Source organism: Vombatus ursinus, unplaced genomic scaffold, assembly GCF_900497805.2.
Source record: "Vombatus ursinus unplaced genomic scaffold, bare-nosed wombat genome assembly UNPS02014926.1, whole genome shotgun sequence".
Taxonomy (NCBI): Eukaryota; Metazoa; Chordata; class Mammalia; order Diprotodontia; family Vombatidae; genus Vombatus; species Vombatus ursinus.
Genome location: NW_020954704.1, coordinates 2,931,524 through 2,953,061, shown reverse-complemented (window position 1 = coordinate 2,953,061; position 21,538 = coordinate 2,931,524). Strand labels below are relative to the sequence as shown.

The following is a 21,538-nucleotide window of genomic DNA, read 5'->3' as shown; positions in this document are numbered from 1 at the left end:
CCCTCTCTCTCTCTCTCTCTCTCTCTCTCTCTCTCTCTCTCTCTCTCTCTGTGTGTGTGTGTGTGTGTGTGTGTGTGTGTGTGTAGTGCTTAGGATCCCTTTACTGGAGAGACCCCCACCCTGTTGTGTTCTGGGAGCAACCTGAGTCAGGTCAATCCCTTAGTAATTTAGATCTGATACTGAAAAAAGAATGAGACATATGTAGCTCATTCAACAGTTAACAAAAGGAGATTTACTTATCCCTTATCCTTTGGAAGAGGATAATAATTGAAAGGCATTGAAAACTGCTTGAGTTTATTCAAGTCTGTGAAGCTCCCATTGTGATCTAACAGCCAAGTATTTGGGAGCCCCTCTAGTTCCTGATGACTACTTTTTTATCCACATGATGAGAAATTTATCTCAACATTCTAAGCTTTTAGTCTCCTGAGCTAATCAAGTCTCAGGGATGGTATAAATACCTTTTAAGGAAAAAGCTAGACCAACTTTCATGAAGAGAAAGGTTATGATATTGCTCTTACCACACCCTTGATCACCTTCTCCTATGAGAATCATGCAGTTAAGGAAAAAGCACTACTTTGTGCCTCTCACTCACTAGTCAGTTCAAGACAACCCCAGTTACTGTAGACAGAGGTTCTTTTGATCACTCTTGCTACATTTAAGTGAGGTATCTGGGTAGTCTCAGAAGGAATAATATTTTTATTTTTCACTGTCTTCCCCTTTGCTTACCACTGTAGTGAAGATACCAAAAATTAAAAAATAAGTTGATTTATTTTGAAAGATTTTATCAATTTCTTCACAGAATTTCTCTACATCCTCAAATTTTGCAGCAGATATTAGCATGTATCCCTTACTTCTAGAAAAGAAATCTTCATGGTGGTCTTTTTGCAAATGCTTGTCATAAAGTACTGTAATATGACATGAGCTGATATTTCTTGTTTAGGTACAAACCAAACAAAACTAGTTCCACTAACTCTTTTATTTGCCTCTCCAAAGAGAACCTTCTATTTAGCTACAACTTCCTCTATAAAAATTTTATTTTATTTTCAGTTTCCAAATTCTCTTCTTCCAACCTCCCCCATCCAGCTCACCAATTGAAAAGGCAAGAAAAACAAAAATCTTTACAAATAAGCAAAGTCAAAATTTCTGAAACAAATTGCTGGAGTTGGATATGTCCAAAAATAAAAAAAGGAAATATTCTTCAGTCTGCACTCTGAATCCATCAGTTCTTTATCAGGAGGTAGATAACATGTTTCATCATTAGTCCTTTGGATTTGTGTTTGATCAGAGTTTCAAAGTCTTTCAAACTTAAACTTTTAAATATTGTTGTTATTGCATAAATTGTTCTCCTGGTTCTGCTCATTTCACTTTGCATCAGTTCATACAGATCTTCCCAGGTTTAAATAGAAATTTATTAACATATTCCCTTAATCATTTCTTACAGCCCAATAGTAGTATTCCATTGCCTTTATATAACCATAAGCCATTCTCCAGTTGATGAACACACCTGCAGTTTCCAGTTCTTTGCTACCACAAAAAGTAGCCACACTTTCCTTATCAACAAAGATTCAGTTTAATTTATAAGGACATTTTTACATGATTCATTTCTTTCAGTATCGTAGTAACCTGTTGGGAGACAGAAATCTCACATTCAGAATATCAATTTTTAAATTAATGTTTATAGCCTAATTGGTTCTTAAAACACTCTATCCCCTTTCCACAACTACTGCTGTCACTGTAAAACGGGAAGGATGCTGCAAAGGGTTGAAGTTAATTTTAAATTTTATTTGAAATTTAGGCTGATTTTAAATTTTTTTTCATCATTTTGTGGCCAGCCTGTTGTTGGTGAGCTTCTTTGTGTTTAGGTAGGCTGGTCATTAAATTTCAGGCATCATCTATTGCCAAAAGCATACATTATACCATACACCACATGTATTCCAAATATATAAACTATCAAAATATTAAAAGTCACAGCACAAAAAATTTAATAGAGAAAAATTATATCTTTTACAACTATAAGTAAGGGAAGAATTCATAACCAGACCAGACAAAGAGATTAAAAAGACAAGATACAGAATTTTCATTATAAAAATTTTAAAACTCTGCGCAAACAAACTCAGTGCAGCTAGAATTAAACTAGAAGAGTCAGGAAGAATATTCTGTGCCACATCTGATAAAAGCTTGATCTGCAGAATTTTTTGACATAAATTTAAGAGTTGTTCTCTAATAGAAATGTGAACAAAAGGTACAAACAAACCCTTGTTCAAAAAAAGTGCACTATCAATAGCTGCCTGAAAAATTGTTCAAAAATCACTAATAATCAGAGAAGTACAAATTAATACAATTTTGAAATATTTTCACATACTCATAAAATTGACAAAAATGAGGGGAAATGTGAAAATGTAATGTCTGAGGAACTATGGGAAGGAAGATATGCTAATTTACTGGTAGCAGAGCTTTGCTGATCCAGTCACTCAGAAAAACAAGTTGGAATTATGCAAGAAAAATTACAAAATTGTTCATACATTTTAACCCAGGAATTTCATTGCTGACCCCCAGGAGATTAACAAAAATAAGAGACTCATCTGTACAAAAATGTTCAAATGAGAATTGCTTATGATTTTTAAAGTTAGAAACAAATTATGTGCTTAATGAGTGAGGAATGACTGAGAAAACCCTAGCATATAAAAGTGATGGAATAGTATTCGGTTGTAAGAACTGATAAATGTGAATAGGAAAACATCAGATTATAGATCTGATGGTTACCTACAGGAAGGAGCTGGTTATTGGAGTAGAAATGACAGAGAAAGCCAGGTATTATCTAACATACACTCTTGGAAGAACAGATTTCATGGGATTCAAGAGAAAGATAGTAGGAGCTCATGGATCAAAATTCTGCATTCTACGTCAGCCTGTGAAGAATGAGAAGTTCTCAGAAAATGAAATACTACTTATACAAAGATGAGGAAAAAAGGGAGTTGTTCAAAGAGATCTACATGGAAAGATGCACAGAGGACTCACCATTCAAGTTAGATTTTTAAAAGAGAACCTACCATAAAAATGCAGGAAAGGCCAATCAAAAGAAAATGAATATAAAAGGGTGGTGTGTTACCCTTGGAACAGTATGATGAGTGCTGAAGCTGAAAATGACATGAGGCAGGTAAGAAAAGCTAATGTCAATAAAAAGGGCCTCAAAAATCTATATTGAGGAAAATAATATCAAAGAAAGGTGCTCCCCAAGTTGCTTAATTCTTTTGTGTTTGCTTTCTCTGCTAAAGATAATGAATGACATTTGGACTGAAAAGTCCAAAGTGATAGAGAGTGAGCTAATAAGTAAGACAAGTAGAGAGATGGAGAGAGTATCTCGCTACCCTTGATGAATCTACATCTTTGGCCCATGTGAACAACTTAGCAGATGAGACTATTGATCAAGTCCGTGACCTTTGAAAAATCATGGACAACAGGAAAAATGCTCTAGGATTGGCAGGAAAAAAATGGCTAAATTTTCAGAACAGAGGAAGAGAATAGAATCTGCAAACTATAGTCCAGTGAGCTTGACATAAATTCCTACAAAATCCTGCACAATATTATTAAAAGTAGTCCTTTAACTAGTTCCATGACTCTTCAGAGAACACCAGCAATTATTAAAGGATCATATCAAGAATCTCAGACCCCAGGACGTACTTTGTCAGGGCCAAGTGACTAGAATTATTTAAAGTTAGACTTATCAATTCTTGAGTTTGGGTTTTAGTTCTCTGTACACATTTGTTTTCAAATATGAACTCTTAATTTTTTGTTTCTTCTAAAAGAATTTAATTTCTTGAAGTTAGGGGCTGTTGTGTTTTTTTTTTCTTTATATCCCCTGAACTTAACACATTACCTGTCTATATAGTAGTCACTTAATAAATACCTATTGATTAATTGACTGATTGATTGAGACATCCTCTCTAGCCTGAGGATCATTCTGCTTAACAAAGAAGACAAGAGCAAAATTTAGAACTCAAAATCTGTTGAAAACTAAAAATAAATAAATAATTTTTAAAAGACACACCCTGAATACTCGACCCTCATTTCAGTCCAAGAAATTTCTACCCGTTATTCAAAACATCTAGTTCAAATGCCGTATTTTCCATGAAACTTTACATGTAATAATAGGCTCCGTATTAAATTCACTTATTGAATACAATAGAATCTCAGGAATTATTTTTGGATTTGACAACATTTGACATTTGACAAGGGCCTGTATTTTAAAAAAGGATGAGCACTTGTTCAAGTATTTATGCAAAGTGTTCAAGACCACACAAGAATTAAGAAGGTGAAAAATTGGCAAAGGATCAAGTTCACTGAGTTATTATCAATAAATCATTATACTCCCAGCACAAAATAGTATATTTTCTTAATAATAGGAAACTAGAGTACAATTTAGAAATAAGTTGGATGTGAATAGACATTACCAGTGCCTTATATGGTAAAACAGAATTCAAAGCAACAGTAGTAAATTGGAAAATTGGTAAGAAAAATGTGTAAATACACATAAGGAAGAAATGCATCCTTTAAACTATTCCTTATATCTATATCTGTAAAATTCAAATAATGACACGATTCCCCTTCATTAGCACTTGTAAGGAAGAAATTCGGTAAGTTATAAAAACACATTGAATATTTAGGGAAAGTGCAACTTAACTTGCTGAGAGGGATATATAACTTTCATATTATATTTGGCAAAACAATATGGAACCTATGTCTTTGTTCTTATGTTGTAATAGTTAGATATCATAGTTGATTTTTTCCAAGGCCCTTTTATCCTTAAAAGTTAACCTGTGAATGAGAAAACTCTAAAAGGATATTACAGTTATATAAGTAGCAACTAACAGCATAGTTCTAAGTAAACAATATAGCTTTCATTCATTCAATAAATATTTATTGACTGCTTGCAATTTTACAAAGCAAAGCACTGTTTTGAACTCTGGGGGAGACAGCTTATTTGACCCTGGCATCAATGTATGTAAGATGGATTGGAGAGAGGGTAGAGAAAGCTTTAGAAATAACCTAGGTAAAGGAAATGGATGACTGAGTAAGGACTGTGGTAGTGGGAAAGACAAGAAGGAAATAGATTTAAGAAGCACATTTTAAAGATAAAATAAGAAGCAACACAATTGTAGAATACATAAATAACAGCACATAGGAATTGCAAAACAATTTTCCTTTCATACTTTATACTAATGAGGTTTTAACTAGAGTACCATGTCCAAGTCCGAGCAGTACAGTCAAAAGAAGGTATTGTAAAACTTGGAAAGTATTCCGGAAAGATCACTAAAAATTGGAAAGTACATCTGAACAATGAACTATTCAGTTCATTGAAGAGAAAAGAAGGCCAACGGGTGATACTCTAATGAAGAGTTTTCACAAAAAGGATAATTGCCCATTGTTTTATTCACTCCTAGGTCCAGCATAAGATGACTAAAATGTAGAATAAGTTATTCTTGTTACATGTAACAATGAGGAATACTGAAGAAAAGGTTGAGTTACCATAGGAGATTATGAATTTTTTTTTTGAAACTCATGAAATCATAAAAGGAAACTCAAAAAATGAAAAAGACCTTAGAGATATCGAGACTGGTTACCTGAATTTTACAGTTTTGCAAAGAGCCAGTTAGTGGCAGAATCAGGATTAGAATGCAGGCCTCCTAACTTCTTTGTTCTTTATGTTACATCATTCTACCTCTATCTTGGCTTCCTAACTGTCTGAGGTGGCCAAAAGTAAGAAACTAAATTAGACATTGTTTGAAGTTCCAGTCCACAATTTCCTGTGATTAGCAATGTGTCTGATAATAATCTTGTTTTTTGTCCCACTCTTCCACTTTTCATCTTTGCTCCCCCCCCTTTTTTTTCAAACATAAACTGGTTCATTCTTAAGATTGTAGCCTTCCCTCCCCCACTGAACTGGAGTTTCTCCAAACCTGATTCTCATTGTCATAAAAATCCCAACCAATGTGACAAATTGTATGTCTAATTTTTATAGGAACTGCCTATGGAAATGTTTTACTATAGACATTCTATTCCTAAGACAGTTACTCACAGCTAAAGTAGAGCAGTTGCCCTTCATTATTGGCTTTTCTAAAGTTTACCTGACAAATAGTCTTCATCTAGTTTCTCTTTTGTTTCAGACCTGTATGTGGAATCAGAGGGAAAACGCTCATAATTAACCTGCCAGGTAGCAAGAAAGGGTCCCAGGTAAGCATCATTGATGTCAATATTGTTTTCCATAATCACAGCTCATTCAGTGATCTGAATTGAGCTGTGCATCCCACCTTAAAAATCATCAAAATTTGGTTTGAGTATATGGTTACTAACTTTACGAAAATATGTATCATGTAGCTAAAAGTAGACTGAAACATTCTTTTGCCTCAGACACTTATTAGCTGTATTACCCTGAGCAAGTCACTTAACTTCTGTCTGACTCAGTTTCTTCAACTTAAAATAGGAATCATAATAGGACCTACCTCCCAGGGTTGTTGTGAAGCTTAAATGAAATAATATATGTAATATGCTTAAGCACATTGCCTAGCACACACTTGGTACTTAATAAATCCTTCTTCCACTCAAAGTTTTAAAACTGAATGTTGAAAATTGTTTTTGCATGTAATAGGTAAAATATGAAGTCAGATCTAAGGAGATACTGTGGGATGCCTGAAGTGAGCCATAAAGATTGGGAACAGCCTCTGTGAAGGGTAGAATAGTGAATTAAGAAGCAGAATGACTGCTTTGTTTTGGTGAAGACCCAGTTGAGATTAGATAACAAATTTGTAGTGAACACAGTCAGCACAGTTTTGCAATTTCCTCCAGCTCTGTTCAGGAACAAATAATGAGTGGGTGGATGGCAGGAGAAATCCAGGGTTAGGGTTTGGTAAAGCATGATTACCAAGAAATGGAATAGCACTAACAGCTTTATCAAGATATGCTTATTATCTTTGAATCTGATTCTCCCTTGCTTAAGGATACTCTTTTGTGTATCCCTGAATAATTCTCTTCCTCTAGACCTTTAGGAGAGAATTAACACAAGTTACCAAGCCACCTGGTATAGGAGAAAGTACTGAAAGGAGAGCCAGGGAATTTAATTGGCTGATATGTAGCACACACTGTGCCAGGTCCATCAAGTGGATGTACCCTTTTTGAAAAAGCCCACAACTCATTCATCATTTCATTGCTTCATATTGAACCTGAAGCACATATTTGTTGATCATCTGATATTTACACCAGATATTCATAAGACATTGTATTAAGTTATAAAGAAGGAAGAGTAATAGTTTCCAGTCTTACACTCATGGAGTTTTTAAACTTTTCATTGTGGAAAAACATGTCTATAAATGCATATACATGGTATAAAGTGAATGTGTAGTAAGAGTAGTCTAAAGAAAAACCATCATTTCCAGTTGTGAGGATCAGAGAACAACGGCTTCATTGAGGGGCTCAGGTGCTTTTGCGCATTTATGTCTTGTCTCCCCAAAGTTTTGTAATCTTCATGTAATCTTATTTTTTTAATCTTTGTCTTATTCATTTTTGTTTTTGTAGCAGCTAAATTCAGGGCCTTGTATAAGGCCACTCAGGAAATGCATCGGGCTATTTAGACCACTAGTCAGACTTTAAATCAGGAGATCAGTTTCCACAAAGGCACGTAAGATTTAACTACATTCTGTACTTAATTCCATTGCAGCCTTTCCAACTCAGTCCTAGAATACATGTACTTTTATTCTTATACAGGGAGGGTCTGACTCATGAAGGGGAAGAGAAAACTCAAATTACACTTAGCAGAAATCACTCTGAGATTATAATTCCTGAAATTTGGAAAGGAAACCCTAGACAGAATCTATGAAAGTTTATATATACACTTAGCTTCTATAATTACTAATATTTTACTTCAGTCTTCAAATTATATCTTCTATATTCTTTTCTAAACAGATCCATCATAGTTTCAGTAATGCAATAACTTGTTTTATACTATATGCCCTGACAATTACTTGTAAATTAAATTTACTTGTCATCATTAAATAACTTGTAGGATTACAAAATCCTAGTCAAGTAACTGAAGACCTCAAAAGTACGTATGTATTTTCATCATTGCTGTCCACTGGAGATAGAGGTTTCCAAAGAGAAAGGTGATTTTGAAAAGTATACAGATGGTTAAGAAAAAGGTATTGGAGAATAGGATTTAAATTTCTGTGCCTAAACTTAAAATACAGTATCAAAGAGCTATCAAACTGGCACAAAATACATCCTTTAAGAATAGGGCAGAATACATTTGTCTGTAGACTTACAGATCTGATCAAAACCAGAACTAGAGGGGGAGAGAGAACTGTCCATGTAAATCTTAAGCCAAATACCACTGAGAGTAGCAGGTACAACAAAAACAAATAACAGTAGAGTTCAATAATAATTCAGAGTAGACAAATTCCCCAAAGAGAAACAGTAAATGGCCATGGTTTCCGTTGTACAATGCTTAGGATTACAGGTTTAAAAAATGAACTAAAGAACACAAGGGGGGTAAATTTAGCATCATAGAAAAGTAGACTTATGGCTCAGTAATTATTGATATTTTCTTTGATTGTATTTTTTGATAGTAATGACATGTGTGATTTTTTTCCCCCCAGACATTTGGTATCTCTTCTCTTTTGGGATATTTCGAGATTCTTTCCTTGTCTAAGCTGTTCTTCCTGTCTTCATTTTCTTTACTACATTTTCTACTTACTTATGTAGTCCCTCTGAATCTGAGATATTAGAGCCTAAATATAATAATTTCATTGCCATTGATGGAAAAATTAGTTTCTTAGAGTAATATTGACAAATCTTTTGCAGCTTTCATCCGCTTAATAGTCCTTCCAGTTTTATTCTTACATGATCTTCAAATAATCTGGCTTAATCAGGTCTCTCACTAAGTTTTCTATAGGTGTGTTTTTTCCTTCACTGTTTGTTACTGTTTTCATTGGTCTATACTGTTCCTAGTCTCCCTCCATGCTCCTCCAATGATTTTTTATTATATACTACTGTTGCCATTGGCTGCTCTCTCTCTCTCTCTCTCTCTCTCTCTCTCTCTCTCTCTCTCTCTCCCTCCTTGCCTCCCTCCCTCTCTTTCCCTCTCTCTCTCTGTTTCTGTCTGTCTGTCTGTTTGGCAGGGAGATAAAGAGTTTACTGGCTCATGCAGTTTCTAATTGCTTTTGGCTTCCTTTTCGCAGTGATTAAAATTGAATTTCCTTAGGAAATGGTAATACTTTGTGTTAATGTCTGCCTGTTTATCCATTTTCAACTTCTCAGTGTCAATACCTTGATTAAATGTTAGGTAGGAGTTTAGATTGCAGATTATATTGTCTCATTTTTATTCTTTTTCAGTTTGAGATTAATGTCGCTCTCACAAGTCAGTGGACTGTACACAGAAAACTGACTTGGGAATGGCTCTCATGTTAGGAACCAGTCATTTCCTGTCTGTTAGGATATAAACAATTTCAATTTTTGTGATGTTATTCAATATTCTACCACCCACTGGTTCTCTTATTGAAGAAAATGTTTATCAAGGAGCTCATATGTGGTTTACCAGCTTTTAATCTCTCTCACTTTTGGCTCCTGAGCCACATTTTCCAATATTTGTTTTTGCCATCCTCCTCTGTGCCCATTTTTAAAGTTGTTTTTTTATTTAATTAACAAGTGATTATTTATGCTATGTCTTAGCTCCATTCCCTCATGAATCCTGAGGTGAGAGGAAAAGAGGAAGAAAAATCAAAATAAAGGCCTTGTAACAAATATACATAGTCAAATGAAACAAGTTCTAATAATGGATGTAATAAAAAATACGTATCTCATTCTGCATATTTAGTCTATTACCCCCTGTCAGGAAATGGGTAAAAATCTTCATCATTTGTCCTTTGGAATCATGATTAGTCATTGATAAGCATCTTTAAGTCCTTCAAAGTTGTTTATTTTTACAATGCCATTGTTAGGGTATAAATAGTTATCCTCATTTTTCCCTGTGTCAGTTCATACAAGTCTTCCCAGGTTTCTCAGAATTCATCCCCATCATTATTTCTTACCGCACAAGAGTATTACATTACATTCATATTCATATAATTTGTTCAGCCATTCCCCCATTTATTGGACACTCCCTTCATTTCTATTTCTTTGCCTTTACAAAAAGAGTTGCTATAAATATTTTTATACATATAAGATCTTTACCCCTTTCTTTGATCTGTCTGGGGGAATAGGCCTAATAGTACTATTGTTAGATAAAAGGATAGGCTCAATTTAGTTACTTTGGGCACATAGTTCCAAATTGCTTTCCAAAATTATTGGACCATTTCACAGCTCCACCAGCAGTGGAGCTTTGTCATAACCCTTCCAAAATTTATCATTTTTTTTGTTATCTTTGCCATCCAATGGATATGAGTAGAACCTCAGAGTTGCCTTAATTTGCATTTTTCAAATTATTAATGATTTGGAGCATTTTTTAATATGGCTATAGGTAGCTATGATATTTTTCCCTTGAAAATGTCATGAGGGATTATAAAGGAAGTTAAATAAGACAGAAGGCCTAGGAATAGTTTTGTTATGTTTTGATGATCTTAAAAGAAGAAGGGAAAGAAGGATACACTTGGGAAGAAAAAGGGACAAAGGACAAGGGACACGTGTCTCACATACTTGGAGCCAGTAAAATTTATACAAGCAAGGAAAGGGTAAGGAGAGAGGGCATCATTTGAACCTCACTTTTATTTGACCTGGTCCAAAGAGGATAGAACCCTCAGGGTGTGGTATAGAAATGCATTCAACTCAACAAAACAAGATGGGAGAATAAGAGGAAGGGTAGATTCAGAGAGAAATTAATCATCAAGCAAACTGGGCTCAAAGTGAACATATGAACATGTTAAAAAGGAAAGAAAGAAAAGGTAAAAACTGTTCATTGGAATCTATATGAGGGAAAGAGAAGAGGAGAAGTAGATTGCATCAACCATAGAACACTGGTGCTGAGCACACTTCTCTTCCATAAACTTCTACTTTTTTGTAAAAAGAGAAGTGGGGAACAAAAGCAAAAATATGAAAATAATGTAGAAAGTCAGCTCTGGGCCCACTATCCCTGAGCTAGGTCAGCTACATCTTCCCCTCAGGGTTCTGTGGGTATCCTAAGGGATTAGAATTGTCTTTCTCCACTGCCATCAATTCAAAGTCTCACTGGTTATGTTCCCTACACAGTTAACTGTCAGGGACTAGTGCCTTGGTTCCATTTAGCATCAATTAGCTTTTTCAAAAGGATATTTACTTTGAAAATATAACAATTAAAAAAATATAAATATTTCCCTCAATACCACAAGGCATGTTCTTTCCTGTATGACCCAAGATTTTGTAGAAAGTGGGCTCAGATTTAGCATAATTTATATATAACATTGATACTACTAGCTGATAACTAGCAGATGAATCTTTATCTCACTTGTCACTGGGCTAAATCCTAAATGTCCCAAAGTTCACTCTTTATTCCCCAAGGATCAGTGCTAGACTGGTTACAAAACCCAAGAAGGACTCAAACTCTACAACTCCCAGAGACTAGTTCTTCTGACCTTTTGAACCTCACAAGGTTGGGGTTTCCAAATTATCTCCTTTACCAAAAATAGAAAAGAACAAATAGTGAGGCAAAAGGAGAAAAGCCCATTTTCATGGGCCCATATATCAGCCTCAGTGGAAAGAAGACCCAAGGCCTTTCCTCTTTAGAGCATGGTCACTCACTAGATGCCATCAGTGAAAGACTGAAACCAAGAGAGAGCAGGTAAAATGATTAGCCAGGCTCTGGTCAGCTAGTGCCTTTTTGATTGCCTCAGCAGACAAAGAGCCACCTATTGAATATTGTGATTAACTGACCAAATCCAGTTAGACAATGTCTGTGTGCTCCAGTCTCTCCAAGGCAGTTCCATCACAACTCTTCTAGAAACAGGTTGCCCCGTCTCTTCCACATGAAGCAACACCATCAAAAATGCTCTGTATGTGTTCAATTCCCATTATAATAGGATGGTAGGAAATACATAATTAACGATCATAACCATGAATGTAAACATTTGTGATGAACTGACCTAACCAAAATCTAATAATATGTTGCTTATAAGCAACATGCTTGAAACTAGATTCACCCAGAGTTAAAATAAAGGATTAAAGCAAAAATCATGTGTTCAGGCACAGCAACAGCAAAAATAGTTGATTAAAAAGAGATAAGCAAGGAAACTACTTTTTCCTTATGCCCACCATTGTACTGAAGTCCAATAGAATGTGAAAGCATTAGGAGAGGGACTCATTGGGTTTTTTGTCTTTGTACTTTCAAAATCAAGCACAATACCTGACATATTATAGTAAACACAATAAATTCCTATTGAATGAATGAAAAATGCCAACTATTAGCCTGTATTCTGGTTCGGTATAGAAGATCTTATCAAGTCTTCATAGAATTTCTCTACTTTCTCCTGCTTTGCAATAGATGTTGGCATGTAAGCTGCAGGTATCTTTGTAATAGTATTTTTTCAGATTTTCATCCATTAACACTTCAGTATGATATGATGAAGTATCTCATGAATTAATATTTCTTACTGTCTTTGGATTTATAAGAAAACCAACGCTACCACCTTGTTTATTTAACTCTCCAAGGATATAAATAGATAGATGAGAGAGAGAGAGATTATAGTGATATAAATTCCTTTTAACTATAACTTCTATATATACATATACATACACACACAGAGGGTGTTCCAAAAGTCTTAGTGCAATTTTAAGCTATTTAAGCTTTAATAAATTATTAAAGTTTTATTTTTAACAGTAATATATTATTAAAGCATTAATAGTTTAAAATTGCACTAATTTCTTTGTAACACTATATAGATACAGATATGTAAATAGAGATAAAGGTAGAGAGAGAGAGAGAGAGAGAGAGAGAGATACAGTTTCATTTGTAGCAAGAACATCAATATTGATATGATTGAGTTCCTTACATAATATGGGAGCTTGTTGAACTGTTTCTAGGTTGTCTAACAACTGAATCTTAACACACTCATCTTCTTTTCCATCACTCTGCTATCAACACTGCAGCAGTAGAAAAAAAGCCACATAGGACTGAGAACCATTTGTAAATGATCTTTGTTTCATGTGTTTCCATGACCCCAAAATGTATCAGTTAGTTGCCAGCCTATTGGTAGTGGCTTTCTGTGTACTAAACTAGCATGGTCTTCAGAAAGCAAGCACACAGGTTTACTAGGATCTTAACCTGAAGCTTTTCCAACTTGTTAGACTTATTGGGTTTGTGGTCTGTTAGATAAGAGCTCCTCAGGGTAACCTTTATGCCAAAAGGAAATGATGGATTAGGACTTCGAGGAAGATTATTTGAGATGTATATGCGTTAAAAATACCCAGGCCAAAAACACCTAATGTTTTCTCCTCTATTAATACTTCCATTGCTCCCTACCCATCACCAATTAGGAGTAATCATCTGAACTCTTCACTCTGAATTACTATACACTAGGCACCGCTCATTGTACTTTTAAATTATATCAGCTCTCATTTATCTTTTCTTACCAGGAGACTGTAATATCCATGAAGTCAGGGACAATATTTAGTGTTTTCTGTGTGTTCTACATAATATATAGCATAGACCTTAGGAACTCAGTAAATAATTGTTTTAAGATTGAATGAATAATGTAAAATAGAATGTGATGAGTGTGTAATAGAGTTGCAGACATAGTCCTTTGAAATTTTAGAGAAAGGATAGAGCTCTGAGAATAAATTAGTTTATTCATCATAATAATCTAATACCATGTTCTAACTGTAACTGTGAAAATTTTTTTTCCACTTCTTCCAAAAATCTGTTTTTAGATACCATTTGTATGTGCGGTATTCAATTCATTCTAGAGAAATGTTGTATTTGAAATTTTTGTTTTATGGCCCACACAATGTGATGTTTGTGGCCTGAAAAGTAATCTCTTCATAAATATAGTGTTTCAAATATGTTCCTTTTTGTTCATATTGCCCCCTTGAAAGCTCTATGTTTTAATTTATTGAGTGTTCATGCTGCCATTCTGGTAACAGATAGGTAAAAAGGTTAGTACAGCATCTCAAGTAATTTTCATCATCATCTTTTTATATGCCCAAAAGGCACCCCTTCATTATATTCTTTTCTTCCTCTTGCACACAGGAATGTTTTCAGTTTATACTGCCAGCCCTACCTCACGCCATTGACCTTTTACGTGATGCCATTGTAAAAGTAAAAGAGGTGCATGATGAACTTGAAGATTTGCCCTCTCCACCGCCTCCTCTTTCCCCTCCTCCTACTACTAGCCCCCACAAACAGACAGAAGACAAAGGGGTTCAGTGTGAGGAAGAGGAAGAAGAGAAGAAAGACAGTGGCGTTGCTTCAACAGAAGACAGTTCCTCATCACATATAACAGCAGCAGCAATTGCAGCCAAGGTAAGTCTACTTAATTTAGAAAGGGAAGTAGTTTTAGTTTCTATATTAAATAATACATGATCCCTTTGGGGCTTTTTATGAATATTAGTATTTTGAATTACAAGAAAGGAAAACATTATAATTTTAAGATAAATTGTGTCATTAATTCCACACCACAAATATCCCCCCCCTTAAGTAACCATTTTAATGCGTCCTTGAGTATTTTCTAGGCTAGTTTATTCAATCACTGTCTCACATATCACTCATGTTTACCTGAGTGATTACCTAAAATACATTTCTCTGTAGCCTTTTCTCATATACGTATTGATGCTAATTTTATATAATAATAATAATTCCTTTTGTAATGAGTTATCTATCATTCCATAGAATAACTTACAAGCTAAAGTTTACAATTTTAGAAAATAGAATTGCTAGCTGTTAAGTCAATGTATAAAACATCATTATCCCCAGAAACATAATGCTACTTTTTGCTGATGTTCAGAAACTGTGAATGGATTTTGTTATTTGTAAGTTACAATAGCAGGGTCTTATGTTCTTTAATTCTTTATAAGGAGACCCCATCTACCCAACTTCTTTATGAAACTCCATTCTTCTCCCTAGGATTACTCAAATGGGAAGATACCAAATCTTGTCTCATTTGGATATATGTTACATATATTTGCCACTATAATTTTTCCTTTAGAAATCAAATGCAGTATTATCCGTTGTTACCTTAGCTTCCTGACATAATTTGATTAAGATAGCATTTGAATGAATGTTTCATTTAAGAAAATATAACAGTGCTAAAAAAAATTAGTGATCATCTAAATGAAGTGTATGTTTTGTTTCATTGACTTGTATTTTATTTTTAATATTCCTTTTCGTTCCCCAACCCTATCTCACTTTGAAAATTCCTTTTGCTATTCTCTTAAGAATTTATGAGTATCTGACAAGTGCGTAAGTCATTTTCAAATGCCAAGACAAAACAACACTCCTAGAATCTTCTTAGGTGTCTCACTGTTCATCATTGCAATTTTTGTTTCAGTGCATAATTAGTAGGTCATCTTTACCACCCTACATAGCACAGCATCCAGCACAGATATCATGTAATACTTCTAGGAGACCAAGGGAAAGTGAAACATACAAGAAGAGTGTCATTAAGAATCCAGTTTAATGTGAACTTCCTCAGTAATCTTGTTAACTCACTGAAATATTCTGAAACAAATGTGGGGAACTTCAAAAAAGAAGGAGAATGGAATCAATCCACACACGTAGAGGGGTTCTTTAGGCTTTTAGATTCCACCTAGCCCAGAGACAGTGTCCTCGGGTCAGGTCGCTATTGCCATTCACCACTTCATATGCATTAAGCGTTTGTTTTTGTTTTATCAGTCATATTATGCTGTTTCTTGTTTAAAAGCGAGCAATTTATAAGAATGGAAATGAGGAATGATTATTGCTTCTCTATTGCCCACTATTCAGAGATCATTTCCTTACATGTAAAAATCTTCTGATTTTACTCTGTAAAATACTGTATTAGGTACAACTAGAATTATAAATTCACCATTGCTGATTGAAGTTTTATTAATACAGTTAGCAATGCAATATCAGACTTAGTGTGTTGATTATCTTGAAATAACTGGAGCCAATGACTTAATTTCTTTAAAGCAATGTGGAACTTAAGATTTAAATTGTCCATTCCCCTCTAAGTTTGTAAGAATTTGTCATTTCATTGTCCCATCTGTTTTCACCCTTGTTCTTTTCCAGTCATTTTGCTTGTATAGTTTCATGTTTCCTATCACTGTGTTCATGGCTGTTATGTGTTGTACATTAGAAGCATCCATTCTACACCAGTACTGCTGTTATCATGGCACACGGTGAGCAGCCCATTCCTGGTCTCATCAGTTATTCCCATCACGCAACAGGCAGTGCAGGAGAACGGGTAAGACATACCTACAAGAGGCTTTTGCATTAATGGTTTTTGTGAACATACTGCCTGCCTCCTATCCTAGTATTTAGAAAAGATGTGTTTGTCAGTTTTTTATGCTGATGAATCTTCAGCTGTGCTTTTTTTTTTAATGTGAAATTTAAATGCCATTGAGCATAAGGGAATTACATTTAACAGAGTTTCTACTGTGACTGAAGCATTTAGTTTAGGATTAAGTTACTGGGGTTTGTCAATAAGCTTTTATCACATAACCACCAAGAATTTCATCACTTAGAAGTCTGTGTTTCTGATTGTTCAGTAGTTTCATATCATATCTTTAAATAAATTGCCCAACCTAATTAAACTAATCCCTTAAAATGATCACTTTAGAGTTTTAAAATCTATTTTCTTTTTTCATCATTTAAAATATGTTTTCTTTTTTTAAGTAAATTTCAGTAGATAACTCCTTCTACTTATATTTTCTTCGTTTTAACCACATATTCATTCTTTAATTTCTGTATTTGGTTTCTTACTCCTTCATTGTTCCCTTTAGTTCTAAATCAGTGATCCTTTGATTTCTTGATCTTTTCCACATATATGTATTTAAGAAATAGTGGCTGTCTTTATAAACTACAAAAAAAAAAAACCAACAACAACTGGGGAAACCAAACATAGAAGCTTTAGGGAGGAACAAAATAACCTGGTTAAGATAATGACTGAATAGGAGTTAAGGAAAAAAAGGAAAGATTTAGTTATTCAGGAAAGATGAATAATGAAGGACATTAAGTTGTTATATGCCACTCTATAAGGAGAACCAGAATTACTCACCTCCAGTACGCAAATGGATCTGTGACCTCCTCCTCAGTTCAGGAATTCCCCCCAGCATTGCAATTGCAACCCATCAGTACCTGGCCATCCTGTGTAACTGTCATCCAGATCCTCCCAAAATTTTGTGACCAGACATCTTCCCAATGTCCTTGAGGCTTTCCTCACTTTTCTCCAACATTGTGTGGGCACCAGTGGAACGCTTTGGTCATATATTTGTCATCCCTTGTTCTTGCCTCGTGTCCAGCCTATCTTCTTTCTGTCATAAAATGGTTTAATGACATCTTTTATTCCTATTCTTTAGAATTTGTCGTTGGTAATATGTCTCAACTTGCTCACATCCACCATGCACCTTTCCATGCCCCTATTTTTGATGTTCATCTTTAATTCTTCAGAGGTAGTAACGTTCCAAGTCTTACTTTCATACAGCAAAACTTGTAAACTGTTTGTATTGTAGGGGCCTTTGCTGTTATGGGAGGTTTGGGGTCATTAAGAATGCTTTGTGATTTCCCAAAAATAATCCAACCTGCTCTCCTCCTTTTCAACTCTGGTTCCAGCTCATTGTATTATTTGTCTCAGATGTACATACTGTTGGACAAGCTTGATAGTTTCCATTCAGATGTATAATGAAGTCTAGGCAATAGATATTCTTCATCCATTTGTTCTTTCCTATGTGGATAGATAGGCCAGACTTCATTTAGTGATTACAGATGTCTTCTATTAGGCTCTGCAATGTCCTGGAGCTTGATGCAACCAATACAATGTCATCCTCAAACAGAAGCCATTGGAGGACCTCAGGCCCTCCTCAACCTGGACATTATGCTCTATCTCCTCCATCACAATAGTAAATACCTCTGGCAAGCATACATCTACCAGTTTTTATGCATTGCCCTATGTTTATTTTCACTGGGTTATTGAATAGGATTATTCCTGTTGCTATATCTTCCAAAGAAAATTGATTGATCCTGATGAATCTGTGGGAAACACCTTGTGGTAAAAGAACCTGTAAGGTGACATGAGTGTTGGGTATGGAAATCTGGGTTACCCTACAGGAAAATAGGGAGGAAGGGGACAAGAGAGCAGGAGGATGATAGAAGGGAGGGCAGATTGGGGTAGGGGGTAATCAAAAGCAAACACTTCTATGGAGGGACAGGGTCAAAAGAGAGAATAGAATAAATGGGGAGGTGGGATAGGATTAAGGGAAATATACTTAGTTTTTCACAACATGACTACTATGGAAGTGTTTTGCATGACTACTCATGTATAACATGTATCGAGTTGTTTGCCTTCTCAATGAGGATGGGTGGGGAGGGAGGAAGGGAGAAAATTTGGAACCCAAAGTTTTAAAAACAGAAGTTAAAAGAAATTGTTTTCACATGCAGCTGGAAAATAAGATATATAAGAAATGGGGTATAAAAGTCTATCCTGTTCTACAGGAAAATTGAAGGGGAAGGGGATAAGAGAAGGGGGGAGAGATACAAGGGAGGGCAGATTAGGAGAAAGGATATTCAGAATGCATGCCATTTTGGGGTGGGGGGAGGGATGAGATGGGGAGAAAATTTGGAACTCAAAATCTTGTGGAAGCGAATGTTGAAAACTAAAAATAAATTAATTAATTAAGAAAAAAAAAGAACCTGTAAGGTGGCATTTTGTTTTACCAGCTCAAGTAAAACCAAAGTTTTACCAAGTTTCTTGATAAAAAAAACCAAGAAACAATAAGCACAATGGGAAATTATATTCTCCTCTTCTTTCAGTAAATTGTGAGGTGGTAAAGATGTAATCAGTTGTCAGATATCATTTGCCAACACATACTTGGTCCCTACTAATAGCCTCATTGAAGATGCCCTTGTTTTGTATATAGATTACCCTGATAAGGATTTTGTGTATCTGGGACAGTAGGCATATGTGTTGGTAATTATGGATGATTAATCATTCACCTTTTTTGGTATCAATAAGGTCCAAGATTTTTGCCTTGCCCTTGGTGTCTTCCTTTCCTTTAGAAGCCTTGAAAGGAGTCCCTGAATGCCCTGCCTTCAGAATGGATATCTTAATCTGTATTTATTTGATCCAATCCAACTCTTTTTGTCATCTTTAGTGCTATTAGCACTTCCTCTGTAAGCGTCCAAAGGATTGTGATATTAGGGCCCAAGTGTAGTAGTTCCACTGTCACAGAAGCAAAGAATCTGAGAATTAAAAGATAACTCAGTGGCTGTCTAATCCAACCCATGCATGAAAGGGATCCCCACCACAACATACATAAGTAGTTTTTGCTCTGCTTGAAAATTTCCAAGGAGAGGAAATACGCTGCCTTTCTAGGTATTCCATTAAATTTTTGGGCACCTCTAATTCTTAAGAAATTTTCCCAACATCAAGCCTAAATTGGTCTTTTTGCAGCTTCCACCTGTTGCTCCTGGTTTGGCTTCTGGGACCAAATGGAATAAGTCTAGTCCCTCCTACACAAGGCATCCCATCAAGTACTTGAAGACAGCTATGATGTACTCCCTTAGTCTTCATTTCTGCAGGCTAAATATACTTCATGTGACATAGACTGAAAGCCCTACTACACCATTCTGGTTGCCCTCCTCTGGACACTCTCCAGTTTATCAAGATCCTTAAACTGTGTTTCCCGGAATTGAACAGAATACCCCAGATGAAGTCTTAGGAAGATAGAATACAGTGGGCTATTGCCTCTTTATTCCTGGAAGCAGCCTAAGATCACATTAGTTTTTTTAGCTGACATATCCCCATAGCTGATGTACATATATACATGTATATATGTATGTATGTATGTACATAATTTATGTGTGCATACATATATACAGAGAGAGAAAAAAAACACAATCCACTAATACTCCCAGACCTTTTCAGAACTATTTATTATTATAAATTCTACTCTTAACTCTGATGAGTCAATGGTCTGACCATATACAGATAGTTGACTCCAGAATAACTCCCAAGTCCATTAAAGTCTTTTCCTGGCTTTTGAAATGGAACCAATTTAATTCTTTGTGATTTCATTTGATTCCTGCAATGTCTACCTCCTACCAATTCTTTTTTTTTTTAAGACTTGAAAATAAAGAGGCATGAAACTTCTATATAACCTCTCTAATTTCTTTCTCCTGAACCATACTTTCCCATATATTTCTCCCCCTCTCACATTTTCCCACTTTTGCATTTAAATTACCAAGTATCAGCATATGTTGATTTGATTTGAAGAGGTTTATTAAGTTCTTAGAATTTCTTTACCAGTTTGTCTTCATCATTATTTTCATAGTGGTCCTTTTGCAAATATTTCTCATTACAAGATGAACATATGACTCATGCAATAATATTTCATATAGATTTGAAGTATACTATAAAATTCACTCCAGCTTTTTTCTTTGCCTCTGTAAAGAGTAATCCTATCTCTCTATCTGTATGCAACTTCCTTCTTTGTTCTTATTTATAGACGAACTATCGAGATGGAAATGATTCACCTTCTCCAGCAGTATGTCCAGTCATTAATCACTGGACAAGTCTCTCATATTTAGAGTATCAACAGTCAAATTAAAGTTTGTTGATGGTTAAAAAACCATGTGATTCTTAGTACCCTCTGACTCTCTATCACTTTGCCACTGTCATAATAAAAATAGAAGGGGGACTGAGGACTGAGCACCACTTTAAAATTTTATTTGTTTCATAGGTTGCCATGACCAAAAAAAAAATTGCATTATCATGATAGCCAGCCTACCAATAAGGTTTCTCTGTGTGATTAGCTATTCTTCTCCTTGGAAAATAGACTCAGTCTATTCCCCAGGCCAAAATGGAAGCCTTCAGCATGGTAGAACCCAGTGTCACTTCCATGTAATAACAAAGCCAGAGTAGGACTTTTGTAGAGGAATGTGAAGTTCAAAATACAAAATATAACAAATGCAAATTAAGCACCCTGTGTGCTTATGTACTGTTTTGACTATGGGACTAGAGATGGATTTAACATTTATTTGCTGCCCTCAGGATATTTACAATCTGATAATAAATCTAGTCTCTATAAAATGGTTTTCAGTGTGACAAATTCCCAAATTTTAATTTTTACAAAATAAGCATACCTAGATAAAAAGTGTTTTTATCAAAAATAAAGAGATAAATTTAAATTTGTATTAGTAAAATAAATAACAAAATTGAATTGATAACTGAAAAATGAGTTCTTTTAATATAATCTTACTGACAACCGTGAATGCTCAATTTGCCAAATGTGATATAATAGTGACAATTTTATTCATTTTTCAGGAAAAAAAATTAAGCTAGTGTAGTCACAGCCAACATTAAATTATCATATGCTAAGATACCGGTTTATGTCA

At 35.0% G+C, this 21,538-nt stretch overlaps 1 protein-coding gene across 2 annotated transcripts in view; it reads left to right on the top strand.

The window, feature by feature from the left end:
* GPHN (gephyrin) overlaps positions 1 to 21,538 on the top strand; it is a 757,059-nt gene that overhangs the window by 446,483 nt on the left and 289,038 nt on the right. The window contains exons 6-8 of one of the 2 annotated variants that reach the window (XM_027843731.1): positions 6,165 to 6,231; positions 14,201 to 14,473; positions 16,284 to 16,391. In XM_027843731.1, coding sequence (XP_027699532.1) covers positions 6,165 to 6,231; positions 14,201 to 14,473; positions 16,284 to 16,391 — 448 coding nt within the window. The remainder of the gene's footprint in view (positions 1 to 6,164; positions 6,232 to 14,200; positions 14,474 to 16,283; positions 16,392 to 21,538) is intronic. The other variant, XM_027843732.1, reaches the window with a different exon arrangement.